At 36.9% G+C, this 14,052-nt stretch overlaps 2 protein-coding genes across 3 annotated transcripts; both read left to right on the top strand.

Annotated features, from left to right (window-relative positions):
- The first annotated feature begins 1,432 nt into the window (after positions 1–1,432).
- Positions 1,433–3,054, top strand: LOC103451598 (probable ribose-5-phosphate isomerase 2). The gene has a single exon (XM_008391010.4). It carries the CDS (start codon positions 1,937–1,939, stop codon positions 2,720–2,722), a length of 786 nt encoding a protein of 261 aa, XP_008389232.1. The 5' UTR covers positions 1,433–1,936; the 3' UTR covers positions 2,723–3,054.
- Positions 3,055–9,845: 6,791 nt separating this feature from the next.
- On the top strand, positions 9,846–13,762 carry LOC103451599 (uncharacterized). 2 transcript variants are annotated; one of them, XM_070810943.1, is made up of 10 exons: positions 9,874–10,273; positions 10,740–10,924; positions 11,462–11,640; positions 11,800–12,084; positions 12,180–12,238; positions 12,349–12,385; positions 12,498–12,569; positions 12,673–12,794; positions 12,947–13,000; positions 13,144–13,762. In XM_070810943.1, exons 1-10 carry the CDS (start codon positions 10,141–10,143, stop codon positions 13,164–13,166), a joined length of 1,149 nt encoding a protein of 382 aa, XP_070667044.1. In that variant the 5' UTR covers positions 9,874–10,140; the 3' UTR covers positions 13,167–13,762. The 2 variants fall into 2 exon arrangements, with proteins under 2 accessions (XP_008389233.3, XP_070667044.1); XM_008391011.4 differs by having other exon boundaries at positions 9,846–10,273; positions 12,673–13,000.
- Positions 13,763–14,052: the final 290 nt, after the last annotated feature.

The raw sequence follows: 14,052 nt of genomic DNA on the forward strand, positions 1-14,052 counted from the left end.
TAGACTTTTCGTTAATTTTTCTTTAAATTTTTAACGTCCGTCGCACAAACAATATAATATTATAACACATGTATGGTAATACAAGTTTCGTTACTAATCACGTAAGTTGTGGCCATAAAAAATAAAAAATAAATGTTCCCACATAATTAAGAAATGCTAATAATAAATAAATTTGTTTAAAACACATATTAACGAAAGTGCTTTTAAAATGACTAAAAATGCTTTATACAAAAAATATATAACTGGTACTTCTTGTGAAAAGTACTTTAAATGTTTTGTAAGCAAATCACATTGGGGAGTATGCGGAGATAGGGTGCCAGAAGAAAGAGAGGAAGGGAATACGATTGATGGGGGAGTACACAGAGAATTGTAAATAAGGGAATTGGAGCCTATCCGGATTTATTTTGTGGTCATTCATCGTATATCGTATAGTAAAAAATTATTTATTTATTTTTTAATTTAAAATTAAACATAAATAGTATCTGAAGAAAACTGACCGCACGATATACAATAAATAGCTAGGATATGAGGATCACAAAGTGGATCTGGAAATGATTATCTTCCGTAAATAAGAGGATGCAAAGCAAATCACCATGGACCATGCTTTTTCTAAAAAATAAAAATAATAATAAAAAAGAATAATAATAATGCATAAAAAGGGGTTAATCTGATTCGTATGGAATTCTATTCCTAGCCATTGATTTATTATATGCTCAAATTAATCCAAACACTCCACTCAACTCAAAGGGGCATAACTAAATGGATGTCTTTACCCGAATTTCTTATTTCTCGACGAATAAACAATACCATTTTCGATGGATGATGTTAATCGTCTTTTTCTTTTTTTCAAAAAAGGTTCGTTGACTAAAAACGCTTTTAAATAACCAAAGTTTGAAGAAAAATTTTCAATCTTTTTGTATTTTAGAGCCGTGTAAAATTTTACTTATTTTTATTTTGAAAATAGAAATATAAGGATAAGGGGAGCAGAGGGAGGTTTCAAATTTTAGTCATTTTTCTTTTTATTTGTTCCTCATGTGGTATTGAGGGACAACCTAAATACTCAAAATTGTATTTTCTTCCTTTTTCTAATGAAAATAAATACCTAAAACGAAATTAATCAGTAGTTACTATTGCATCCGAAACGTCAAATACCGTAAAAGTTTGTTAATTGTTGAGCATCTAAACAATCCAACGGATACACCAAATACCCCTTCAACTAAATTGCATTTGGCTTAACTCCAACCAAATGCAACTTCTTTTGCCTTTTTTTTCTCATTAACAAATTATGAACTAACAATTAAAGTCTAACTCAAAAACCTATGTCAATATAAGAAAAAGAAAATAAAATAGTACTTGAAAGAGTAGCCCCACAGGATAGGGTTCAATCGTGCCATACCATACAATAACACAAAGTCACAAAAAAATTAGGAAATTTTTAAGAATAAGCTAAAAAGACAATCTATTTCAATCATATTTTATAAACCAGATCACGGTATTAATACGCCCCAATCTCCTCCAACTTCAATTTTCAATGCAATTCTTTGCATATAAATAAATGCAAACATATATTTTCAATGCAAATTTTTAAATCCACCCTCCTGTTTCCCAGTTCCCACCACCTTCATCTTCCCCTATAAATACCACTCCTTTCCCCAACCCGCCTCCTCACAAACCCTATCTCCTCCTCCTCCTCCTCTCTCTCTCTCTCTCTCTCTCCCTCCCAAATGCTGACTGCCACACATTCCTAGATACAAAAGCCCTGACTCTGCTGCCATTTTTTGGTCTGCCCAAATGCTTGAATACCCCAAAAGATAACATTTTTGATTCATTTTCAATCCAAATTCTGGGTTTTGATTTTATCTATATTTTAGTATAACCCAATAATAGTTTCTCTTTATTGATCCCATTTTATTTTTGGGTTCTTCACAATCCGGCCATGGAAGCTGGGATTTTGTTGCCTTTGCCGACCTCCTCCTCCCCTCTCTCTCATCCTCCTCCTCCTCCGTCTGTGATTCTAACCCAGGACGAGTTGAAGAAAATCGCCGCCTACAAGGCCGTCGAGTATGTTGAGTCCGGAATGGTCCTCGGCCTCGGCACCGGCTCCACCGCCAAGCACGCCGTCGACCGAATCGGCGAGCTTTTGAAACAGGGGCAGCTTCAGAACATTGTAGGAATACCCACGTCGAAAAAGACCCACGAACAAGCCTTGTCTCTTGGAATTCCGCTGTCGGACCTCGATTCCCACCCTGTTCTTGATCTCGCGATCGACGGCGCCGACGAGGTCGACCCCCACCTCAATCTGGTCAAAGGCCGAGGTGGGTCCCTCTTGAGGGAGAAGATGGTGGAGGGTGCCTGTAAGAAATTCGTCTGCATCGTCGACGAGTCGAAGCTCGTGAAGCATGTGGGAGGCAGCGGGCTGGCGATGCCGGTGGAGGTTGTGCCGTTCTGCTGGAAATTCACTGCCAAAAAGCTCCAGGACTTGTTCGAGTACGCGGGCTGCGTCGGAAAGCTAAGGACTTTCGTCGAAAATAGCAAGCCTTTCGTGACGGACAATGGGAATTACATTGTGGATTTGTATTTCCAGAAAGATATGGGGGATCTGAAGGCGGCTAGCGATGCGATTTTGCAGCTTCCCGGAGTTGTGGAGCATGGAATGTTCCTTGACATGGCCACCACTGTGATTGTTGCAGGGGAGCTCGGAATCACGGTGAAGAATAAGTAGCCGGAAAGGCGAATTTGGTGGTAGTTGGAGATGGGTTTCTAACTTGTTACCGGTAGGAGTAATTTATATAGCCTTGGTTTCCAATCGAAATGTGGAAGTTCGATTGGGGTTTATTGTAACCAGGGAAGTTTTCTTCTCCTAGAGTTGGTTTATACTATTTGTTTGGGAGGGTCTCCTGACGTTTTGATATTTTCTTTGATCCAATTGAGCAAGAAATATTGGGAAGTTTGGATGAATGACTGCCGACGGTTGTCATATTGTTTTGATATAAACTCAGCCTCATTATTCATGGAATTCTCTCACATTTTACTAATAAACACATGTTGATTGTATTTGTTCAGATTTTTGAATTGTAGTTGACACCATGTTTAATTACTTCGTTCTCGTTGAGATTATATTTGACGTTGTAAATAATCTTTCGATATCAGAACAGGCCCCATATTGTTTAATTTTCCGTTGAAACTTGTACGGTATTCCCCATTCAGTTCATCAGCGTGGAGGAACGGAGTTGTAGACATGAAAAGACATGAAAAGATAAAAACTCAACGGGGTCACCCTCGAACCAGACACATCTTAGGAAATTGTTGTGTTGATCTGTTCCAAATGTTCTTAGGTAATTGTTGTGTTGATCTGTTCCAAATGTTTTTGTTGCAGCCTTAGCATTTGTTTCTCGCCAAGGTTTGATTTGCATAGGTTCTCATTGGTATCAATTTGATACTATCAAATAGTCTGATGTAGCAATAGCATAATCAGAAACATGTATTGAACAAGGAAAGATTCATATCTATCAAGCGTATGGTCGGATCATCTGGTATGCGACATATTTGCTAAAGATAATCTTCCTCTAATCTACCCGTCAATCTCTTGAATTCTTTAGCACACATCTAACCGTTAAATTTATCAATGTATGTCATACGTGAATTTTCGACTTTAACTGCCCGGGTTCATGCCTCCTGAATGATTGCCAATTCTCTGCGCAAGTGAGATGATAGCGGACTTTCTGAATGCTTGGTGAAATCATAGCTGATAGCTAATCAGTTGTGCTCCTCTCTCCTTTTTGAGTTTTTGCGTTTGATTCCCCTACTAATTTTATCTCTAGCTTAGGCCCAACTTACCAATATCTAAATTCAAGTGATTTGATCGCAAAATATGCAGGCCCTTTTTTTTTTTTTTTTTTTTCTTGAGTTGCAATGCAAAATGGTCCTTGATCCGTGAGTAATTAGTAGGCCATTAACCCTAAATATTGTGAATAGGCCGAATGTCGAAATTTTCTGGGGTTCAAATGCAAAAGCAGATGGTGATTGATAGATTCGTAGGCATCTCTTTTCCCTTTCTCCTTTAATTTTTTTGTAAGATTTTCTCCTCTCTTAATCCGCTTCTCTCCCCTCTTCTCCTACCACACTTTTTTTTTGTCTTTCTCACTATACAAAATTAATATAAAATGTTGACGTGCTTTAATTGTAACTGCTTAAATAAGAGAGGAGGGAAGATGAGAAAAATTAGGAGAAGAGAGAATCATAATTCTCTAATGGATGAGATTGCCTCCTCTCTTCTCACAGTTTTTTTTCTTCTTCTCTCTCTCTACTTTTTTCTTCTTTCTCTCTCTACAAGATGAAATCATAAGTGTTCAAACAAGAGGGAAGAAAATGGGAGGGAAAAAAAGAGAGAAAAGAATCTTTGTCCTGCTCCAATGAAGTATGGAGTATTACTATTAGGCCTCGTTTGACAGCTCAGACTGTACTAACTATTTTTATCAGATAAGATAAATAGCTACCGGATAGTACTGACTAAATTAATCGAGCGTTTGGTGCAATATTGGACTAATGATCGTATTATTTATACTGTGTTTGGTATTGAACCAGATAAGAAAATGGAAGGAAAAAAAATTGACAAATCTTTGTTTCTTTGTTTGTTAAGATCCGAAACGGAGCACCAAAGAGTATGCGGTGGAGGAAGCTGAGAGAGATGCAGTGGCGGAGAAGAGGGAGGGAGATCATGCAGTAGCCATAATAAGATGCAGGGAGAGAACCGAAGAGTTTGCGGTGGAGGAAGCAGAGAGAGATGTAGCTGCGGAGAAGAGGGAGGGAGGTATTGCGGTAGCCAGAAGAAGATGCAAGGAGAGAAGAGTCTTGTTTTGGGTGGTTAGATGGAACCTGGTGGTGGTGGTGGTTCATGGTGGCCGGCAGAGGAATTGGATTTTGGGATTTGCGGGATTCTTCGGTTTCTTGGAAGCTGCTTGGAAATTTGGAGAGTTTTGATTGGGAAAATGGAGGGAGTGTGGTTGGTTTTTGTAAACAGAGAAAGCGGCTGGGAAGAAGAAGAGAGGGAGGGAAACAAAGAAGAAGAACATAGGGAGGGGAAGAACGGAGGGAGGGAGAGAACGCCGACTAAATTGTCCCGTGCTTTTAGAGAGTATAATGAAGCGGACATCCACCGAATAAAATAGGTGGGCCGGATTATTTAATACGGTATGTCAAACGATGCCTTAGTATGTGCCTAGTTAGTTATTAAAAGATTCTCATTAATCATTAGTGAGCCATTAATACTTTTTGGTATGAATTATGATAATGGAGTAGAGTGGATTGATTACTAATTTGCTAGGTAGATGGTAAAAAGAAATAATAATTACACATTTTTATCCTTCTCTCGTACGCACTTCTTTATTTAAAGTCATTGAACAAATGAAACAAAAACGATCAGCAAAATTACGTAAAGATGTAGGGCAGAAAAAAGTGTGGGATTCTCATCTCACCAGAAAGTAAATGGCCAACAATGTAAGAAAATCCACCCAAGCCTTCCACTAACAAAACTAAAGCCAACAGCTGACCACATAAAACCATTGATAGGTTCACATTCTCGGAGTTGTCCTTTCCATCCCACAAACACCAAGATGCACATTATGCTATTGTCGGTGACTGATTCTAGCAAACCATCTTTACCTGTTTAGCCTTCTTTTAGTGCTCAAAACAAATGTCAGAATCTCGATTCTCATGTCACTAATCAATTGAGCGTTTGATTTTTTTTTATTATAGATGTATATGAGACTTACATTTATTAACGGTTAAAATTATTTTTTCATTTTATGGTGTGAATGTCATACATCAACATCTACAAATGATTCACACTCAGACTGGTCCTAGCATTGTCCAATGCTACTATTACACCAATGGACAATGGTGCCCATAATCAAACGGCAGATACGATAACATTAGAAGTCTACACATATTTCGTGTCACAAGTGTATACAAAAACATAAGAAATGTTAGGTGTCGCTTGGGTTAGATCTAAAGACAAATTATAAAGAACCACCTCCACCACCTTGGAGCTTGACCTAAAGGCATCCAATCAGTGATCACATGCATGCACACCTTTTCAACTTCCCCTGGTCCCCCGTGTCATCTCTTTTTTCCACAGCTAGCTTGCAGATACAATAATGTGTAGAGATCATTTTATATATACTAGCATATGTGTGTGTGCGAGAATTTTTTTTTTTTTTTTTTTTTTTGTCTTTGAAATAGAAGGAGAGAGGAAGAGAATGAGAGAATGTGGGAGTGAAAAGTTTTTTTATTTTTTTTATTTTTATTTAATTAGAGATATGTTATGATTACATGTAAGTGAGGCTTTGAAAAAAAAACAGCAAAATTTGGTTGTGTGAAATTACATTTATGCCCCATATTTCTTATTCATGTTCTGTTTTAATTAGAGGGCTAAACTAGTAATTTCATAAGGTTTTGATTGACAATAAGTTTTATTAATTAGTAGAGATATATGAATGGGTATAATGTTAGCGTCTCGAGCTAATAATTTAAGAAAATTGACAATTCATTAAATATGTTATTTCGTGAGAATTTATAACCTAGCGCCATACCTGTCAGTCATTACGTCCCTTTGTAGGCCTTTGTTCCCTTGTCTAGCTGCCACGTCGCTCAGAGTTGATGTTTGAATAGGTCTGCTCTTAATATTCGTGGAACCTTGTCTCTTAAAGATGTCATTGACCAGCTTGCCATCTAGTGCTCAGGAAGCACTAGATGAGGAATTGTTTGGCGTTGATAAGACCCAACGTTAATAGGTACTCATATCATTAATTTGTTCGATGTATTTGAATACTTAAATATTCTCCGATTTGACTGATTATTTTTGTAAGAATAATATGCATGGTGTGAGTGTGAGTGGGAGAGTGATATATATAGTCACTTTCCAGAATTGAAGATAGAATTTGACCCCGGCGTTACGTACCAGTTATGCCATTTTTCTCATATACGACATTGGAGTACGTTTATACATGAGACGTTTATAGATGAAAGAGTGCTTCATATGTCTTTTATTAGGGTCATAATCCGATTGCCGTGAGAAATAATTAACATGATTGGGACTATGATGAGACTAAAACTGTATGAAGTTGAATGATAAAGTAATTTAGACGTGCATCGGCATATGTGTTAGTTAGCAATGTCCCCATCTCCCTCTCCTTGATTTAGACCTCAAACAACTCAATGTAAAACGGCTAAGCCAAGTTAAGTTAACCTACATTATCCTAACCAACTACAAAGAATAACAAATCTTCGTTTTGCTTTGATTCGAACTTTAGACAATTTCTAATATTGAAATAATATTACTAAATTAAAAGTTAGAAGTTGAACTAGGTCATCGTTTCTGAATGCAAGGTCAATCACACCTTTAAATTTTGATATCAAATCTCAAAATTTAATCTCATATATTGAGCAAAACAGTGAACATTATCGCTCCTTAAAGTGGAGAACAAAAACACACTCATATCCTTGCTCATTGAGTAACTGAAAACAAATGTGACTGTTCAAAATAGAAAAACAGGGATGACGCAAGGATTGAAGATCCACAATGTTATTTTATATGGTCTAATTTATTTATAAATTTAAGAAGCGTTAACCCATTATGTAATTTTTTTTTAATTAAAAATCCCCATTAGCAATATGTTTAGCGCAATAAACACACTGCTTTAATTAAAAATCCCCATTAGCAATGATGTTTGTTTGGGGCTGCCTAATTCCGTCCCTTAAGCTTAGCTTAGTCCTCCTAATCCACAAGCATACACACTGATTTTAAAAGTTGTTCACGTTACTCATATTTCATGCCCCAGTAAGAGATTTTAAGTTGTATTTTGACAAACTGGATATCTAAGTTATAGTAATAGTTAATTATTGCATGATTTTTTTTTTCTCAAAAATTTATTGCATGATTTAACTCAAGTTTTTTACAATTTACAATTTAATATGTGTGTAAAGACTTATTATTTTTGTATTTACTTTTTATAAGTTACTTTGCGTATATGTCAAATTGTAATTTGCAAAATAACAAATAGCCCCAACCCAAAAAAAAAAGGCAATATTCATTTTACGTACAAAATCTTTGGCGTTGAGAAGATGCGTTTTTTATCTGCCATGAATTAGCATATTAGAAAAGTTGTCGCTGTCTTTGACTGATATCATCCATCCCTCTCTAGTCTCTAGTGATAAATATAACACAAGACTATGACGTTATATGATCAAAATAACAAAAAAAAAAAAAAAAAGGGTTAGCAAATGAAAATTGAGAGATAAGCATGGAAAGCAACATTGTCAATTGTCAAGGGCATATTTGTTGATTTATCATCTTAACTTGTATAAAGCTGTCAATTTCTTATCTGGACTTTAATTTTAGCTGATTACCTATTTGAATTTTTATAATTAGCTAATTTTCCCCTTGAACTTTAATTTTAGCCGATTAACCATCTGAACTTTTATAAATAGTCAATTTCCCCATGCCTTAGATTTTAAAAGTTCACATCCAATTTCCCATCCATCTTGATCACGGAAACAACATATGACAACTATATGAGAGCAAAAAGGATGAAAAATTGGATGGATGAAAAATTGAATGAAAGTTTTTAAAATCTAATGCCAAAGGGAGAATTGGCTATTTATAAAAGTTTAATGGGGTAATTGGCTAAAATAAAAGTTCAAGGAAAAAATTGGCTAATTAAAAAAGTTTAAGGAGGTAATCGGCTAAAATTAAAATTCAAGAAGAAATTTAACAGCTGCATATAAGTTCGGGGGCAAAATAAGAAAAATACCTCATTGTCAAAATATGCTGGTTCTGTCACTCTAGAGATACTTCCGTTTTGTTCTCATCCTCCGATTGAATGAGAGAGTTCCCCTTTCCTCATGCTTGGTAATGAGAGACTTTTCAATGTATGGACACACGGTTTCAATAATAATATAATTAATTGAAAATTAAAAAAAAATTCTAATTTATTGTACTAAGACATTTGATGTATCCGTAACTCAAAACACTAAAAAATTTCTTTTTGATAACATTATATTATTATTATTATTATAACTAATTAATTAGGGACTGCCTTTTATATCAGTACCCCACAAGAACGGAAGAACCTGGAGAAGAATGTACGCATTTATTTCGTTTACAATGGCAACTTGGTTTAAATAAACATGAAAATATTTCTGAGCTGCCCCTACAAATGTAAGACAAGAACTTGTATAAGAATGCCGTCTACTTTTTTCTTTCAATTTTTTAAGTGATGCTCTTCATCAAGTATTTGGTAGGCATGTAGTCACGCAGAACAAAATTGCTCACTTGTTAGTTTATGCTCATAACGTAAGTGGCATTTTACCATAGTAGTGAAGAAGAGTTTTGTTCTTGCATCACACTGTGAATTCGAACTTCGTCGACTTTCTAATCTAACAAATCTATACAAAAAAATTCATGCTCATAATGTTATAATTTGAATAAAACAATCACACTAACCACCACAAAATGGCCTAGTAGTTGGGACAAAGTTTAGGTCTGCATTTCACACGACACATTTTGAGTTCAATTTCTAATGCTGGTGAACCGTATTATAATTATTTAAAAAAGCTGAAATGTTCTTGTGAGTCTTTTCAGTTTTCAAAAAAATAGACTACTCATAAATTACTATGCTGACTTAGTGTTAGTGTTTCAAGTACACGTCATAAAAGTAAACAGAATAAAATGGAAGAAAAAAAAGAGGAAAAAATGAAAGGGCAAAAAAAGAAGCAGAAAGGACAAAATTAGAAAAGTGGCATAAATAAATTAATAAATAAGTAGGAAAGCAAAGAGGTATGGGTTTATGGCTGTTGGGTTTGCTTGCTTAATGCAGTCACACCCGCCTTTTTCGGTTTTTTTTCTCTTCTCTAATCATCGGCCTTTACTTACCCCACCTCCCCATGTGCCTTTGGTTCTTATAAATCTCCCTCGCCACCAACAAATGTAATCATATTACAACACTGACACACTGTTAGTTAATAACACCTTTTCGAGATTTGGGTTTTCTTCCAAAACCAAATCTTGGAAATGGGTTCGATTCGTATCCGGATTTCTGTCTGAGAGTTTTGGTGAACGGAGAGTGTCAAAAGACTCTGCCAATGGAGCGCTTGCCGGTTTCCTCCACCGCCTCTCTCCGCTTCTTCTTCTTCTTTCTGGGTTCTACTAGCTGCGTGTCGGGTCTGACTCGGAATGGACTCGGACCCACCAGAGACCTTCTCAAGTTTAGTCTAGGTACGTTTCTGAATTCGGTTTTTGAAACGGGTTGGATCTCGCATGCTTTTCCGGTTGCGGGGAGGATTTAGTGGTAGAAGAATTGGAAAGTTGGATTTTCTGGAGCCATTGTTGTTTTTGGTTTCGAGACAAATGTGAGAATACATAACCTTCGGGCGCAATTCATTTCACTTTTGGTCAGCAACCAAACAAGGCCGATGCTTTTTCTGTGATAAACCAGTAGCCTTGGAGTAGCTTGAACTCAAATGCTTATTTTCCTCTGGTTTTTCTGTTTGCTAAAGTTCTGAGTGCTTTTATTTTTCAGACGCAAGCTCGAATTCCCCTTCTGTAGTTTGTGTAGATTAGATTAGAATATCGTTCGAATAAAAATGTTTTGAGTATTTTTTAAGTCTAAATGGTTGAATCTCAGCTGCTCAAAATCTTGCAACTTTCTAACATTGTAATTTTTTGACCTGTGTATTTGCAGTGGATGAAAGTCCGGGGTCGTGGAAAAATGGGATCTCGGAGACTGCTCGATCTCCAGGGCCTTCAAGCGATGCACCGCAAGGTAGGCTTGTTTTGGCGGCGAAAAGGACCAACAGGCCGGATATTCTCAGAAGGTTTAAGCATTATCGGGGAGGTTGGGACATTGTGGATCGGCATTACTGGGCTGTAAGTCTTGATTCCTTGTTGCATTGTTTTGGTGGACCTCCAGTATTGGTTTAAAGATGCAGAATTTGGTTGTTATGTCACGAATTTTTTGTTCTTTCTTTTACCTTATTAATATGCTATTTTAGGGAATAAAAAAAAGGATAAATTTAGTCACCGCCCATGGTGGTAATGTTTACCACCCTATTCATCACCGTTGGATGATTTTATATTTTGAGATTTGTGTCTATACATTGTACAGATCTCGAAATTAAACTCATCTAACGGTGATAAATGAGAGTGGTGAGCATTACACCACTTGAGGGTGGTGTGAAATAATCCCGAAAAAGTGATGCTTGTTACAATGCGAAGGTTTTAACTGATAAAGAAATAGTGAAATCCATCTTTTGATGTCCCTTCTCGTTCCATTGTTTTAAGTTGTGGTTACTTACAAAGATAAACCACTGCTTTGTGAATAGGAATTTTGAAGGATTATGTTGTTACTTGTACGTTTAAGTTTACCATCATTTCCGTTGTAATGTGGTCGCTATGTTTCTGCAGTCTGTTGGATTTACAGGTGCTGTTGGTTTCATTATTGCCGTCCTGTGGTTTGTTGCTTTTGGCATGATACTGGTGGTTCATCATTGCTGTGGATGGAAGATAAACATTAAAGATGAAGGATCACACCGCTTGCAGAGGATATGCTTGATTATGCTACTGGTCTTCACATGTGCTTCAGCGTAATGATCTGAACTTCGTATTTTTGGCTTAAGATTGTATAATGAGGATTTTTATGTAGTGTAGGAAAGTTTTCATACTATGGTTAGGCAGCACCTGATAGTATTGGCCATCTATGTCTCTTGTGCCCCAGCTCTAACACGATAAACTATATCACACAGGACTGGATGTATTCTTCTTTCTGTTGGGCAAGATGAATTTCATGACGAAGTGATGCATACTTTAAATTATGTTGTTAACCAGTCAGACTACACTGTGCAGACCCTGAGAAATGTCACAGGGTATCTGACCCTTGCAAAGGCTATTAACGTGGCCCAGGTATTCTTACCTTCTGATGTCATGGATGATATTGACAAGCTGAATGTGGATCTGAACACTGCAGCGGACACACTAACGGAGAAGACAAGTGAAAATTCTGTTAAAGTAAAAAGAGTCTTCAATATTGTGTATGTGTCCATAAACTTCGGTTCTACACTTTAATTAATGGGTTATACTGACTCCCCATGTTTTTAGTGGACTAATTTTTAGTTGATTGTTGCAGGCGTTCATCTTTAATCACCGTAGCAGCAGTGATGCTTCTCTTAGCTGTGATTGGTCTTTGTACGTAACAACCTAAACAACCTGATGAATGAAATCTATTATTTATTCCTCTTGTTTATTGGTATTTTTGCCTACTTTCAATTTCAACTAATTGATGTATCTTGTTGCAGTTCTGTCCCTCCTTAGGCACCAACATGCGATCCACATGTAAGTTGCCCTTTTACTCGGCCGTTTTGCTGTGCTTGTACTAATTCTACGACTCTTCACATTCTGGGGTGTTTTCATGTTTCTGTCTGACAAAGCCATGATGTTGTTGCAGATTTATTGTTAGTGGATGGCTACTTGTGGCAATTACATTCATTCTTTCCGGAGGTTTTGTTATCCTCAACAAGTAAGAATATGTAATCTTTGATGGAAATGTTTCTGTTTTGGTATATATTTGCTTGTCTAGTGAATCAGTAATTCAACACATTTCTATGGTGATTGTGTTTCAGTGCTGTTTCCGACACCTGTGTAGCCATGGAAGAATGGGTAGAACATCCTCACGCCGAAACAGCACTTAGCAACATCCTTCCATGTGTTGACCAGAGAACCACGGACAAGACCCTTAGTCAGAGTAAGCAGATTATCATTGACATTGTAAATGTTGTCAACCAGTTCATCTATACCTATGCCAATACGTACCCTTCCCCTGCAAGTCCATACCCATACTATTACAATCAGTCGGGGCCTCTGATGCCACCTCTCTGTTACCCGTACGATTCTCAGCTGAGAGACCGACAGTGTGGGGATCAAGAGGTGTCTATTTCAAATGCTTCTTTGGTAAGAATTGTCGACTTTGACTATTAATTTGGTGTCTTTGTATATTCTACTGGAAGCTGCTTGATTTGTGGAATTAATAGATTAGAGAAACAATTGACGATGGCTTGCTTAGTCCCATCTATTTGGTTGTGTGAATTCTTCAGGTTTGGCAGAACTATATATGTGAAGTCTCAGCATCCGGTATGTGCACAACTGTCGGAAGGGTGAACCCGGACATCTACAATCAGCTTGTTGCAGCTGTTAACGAGTGCTATGCACTTCAGCACTACACCCCGCCATTACTGAACCTCCAGGATTGTAATTTTGTTCGAGACACATTTCGAACAATCACATCAAGTTACTGTCCTCCACTGGACCATTACCTGAAAATTGTGAATGCAGGATTGGCCCTGATTTCAGTTGGAGTCTTGCTGTGCCTTGTTCTCTGGATACTTTTTGCAAACCGCCCCAGAACGGAGGAAGAGTTTGCAAAACTATCCTTACCAATAAAAGGCAGGAGCAAAAGTAGCAGTTCCGGCAATAATACCAATAATAGCAGCAGCAGCAATGCATTGTCATCAGACACATCAAATGAAGTCTAGTAGTACTAGGTCTCAAAGAGTAGAAATTGGTTGTAGAATTAAGGTTTGTTATCGTCATTATTTTTCCGAATGAAATATCAAAAAGAAAAACCGAGTGGAGCGAAGTTCCATTCTGATGAGAATTCTGGTCCTGTATCTGGTTTCTTGTGTATAGTAAAAGCAATTTAGATATCGTTGATCATCTCTGTCTTGCCTTTTGATTCCGAGTATGCGTTCATCTCAGTTTTGAAAATTTACAGGTACCAAATTATCGTCGACAAAATTAAACAGTTGAAATCAGAGGTACTGCAGAACTTGGTATTGTTTCAGAACGAATAGATCATCGTTCAGTCGACGAAAAGATCACATTTTCAATTGAAATTATCAAAGTGAAGCTTGAGCATTTTACTAATCTACTGAATTTGCCTCAAATTTGCTCACAAAATAAATCATGTAAAAATACGAAGACTATGAATTTTTCACTGAATTGAT

The sequence above is a fragment of the Malus domestica genome, chromosome 13, assembly GCF_042453785.1.
Source record: "Malus domestica chromosome 13, GDT2T_hap1".
NCBI classification, from domain to species: Eukaryota; Viridiplantae; Streptophyta; class Magnoliopsida; order Rosales; family Rosaceae; genus Malus; species Malus domestica.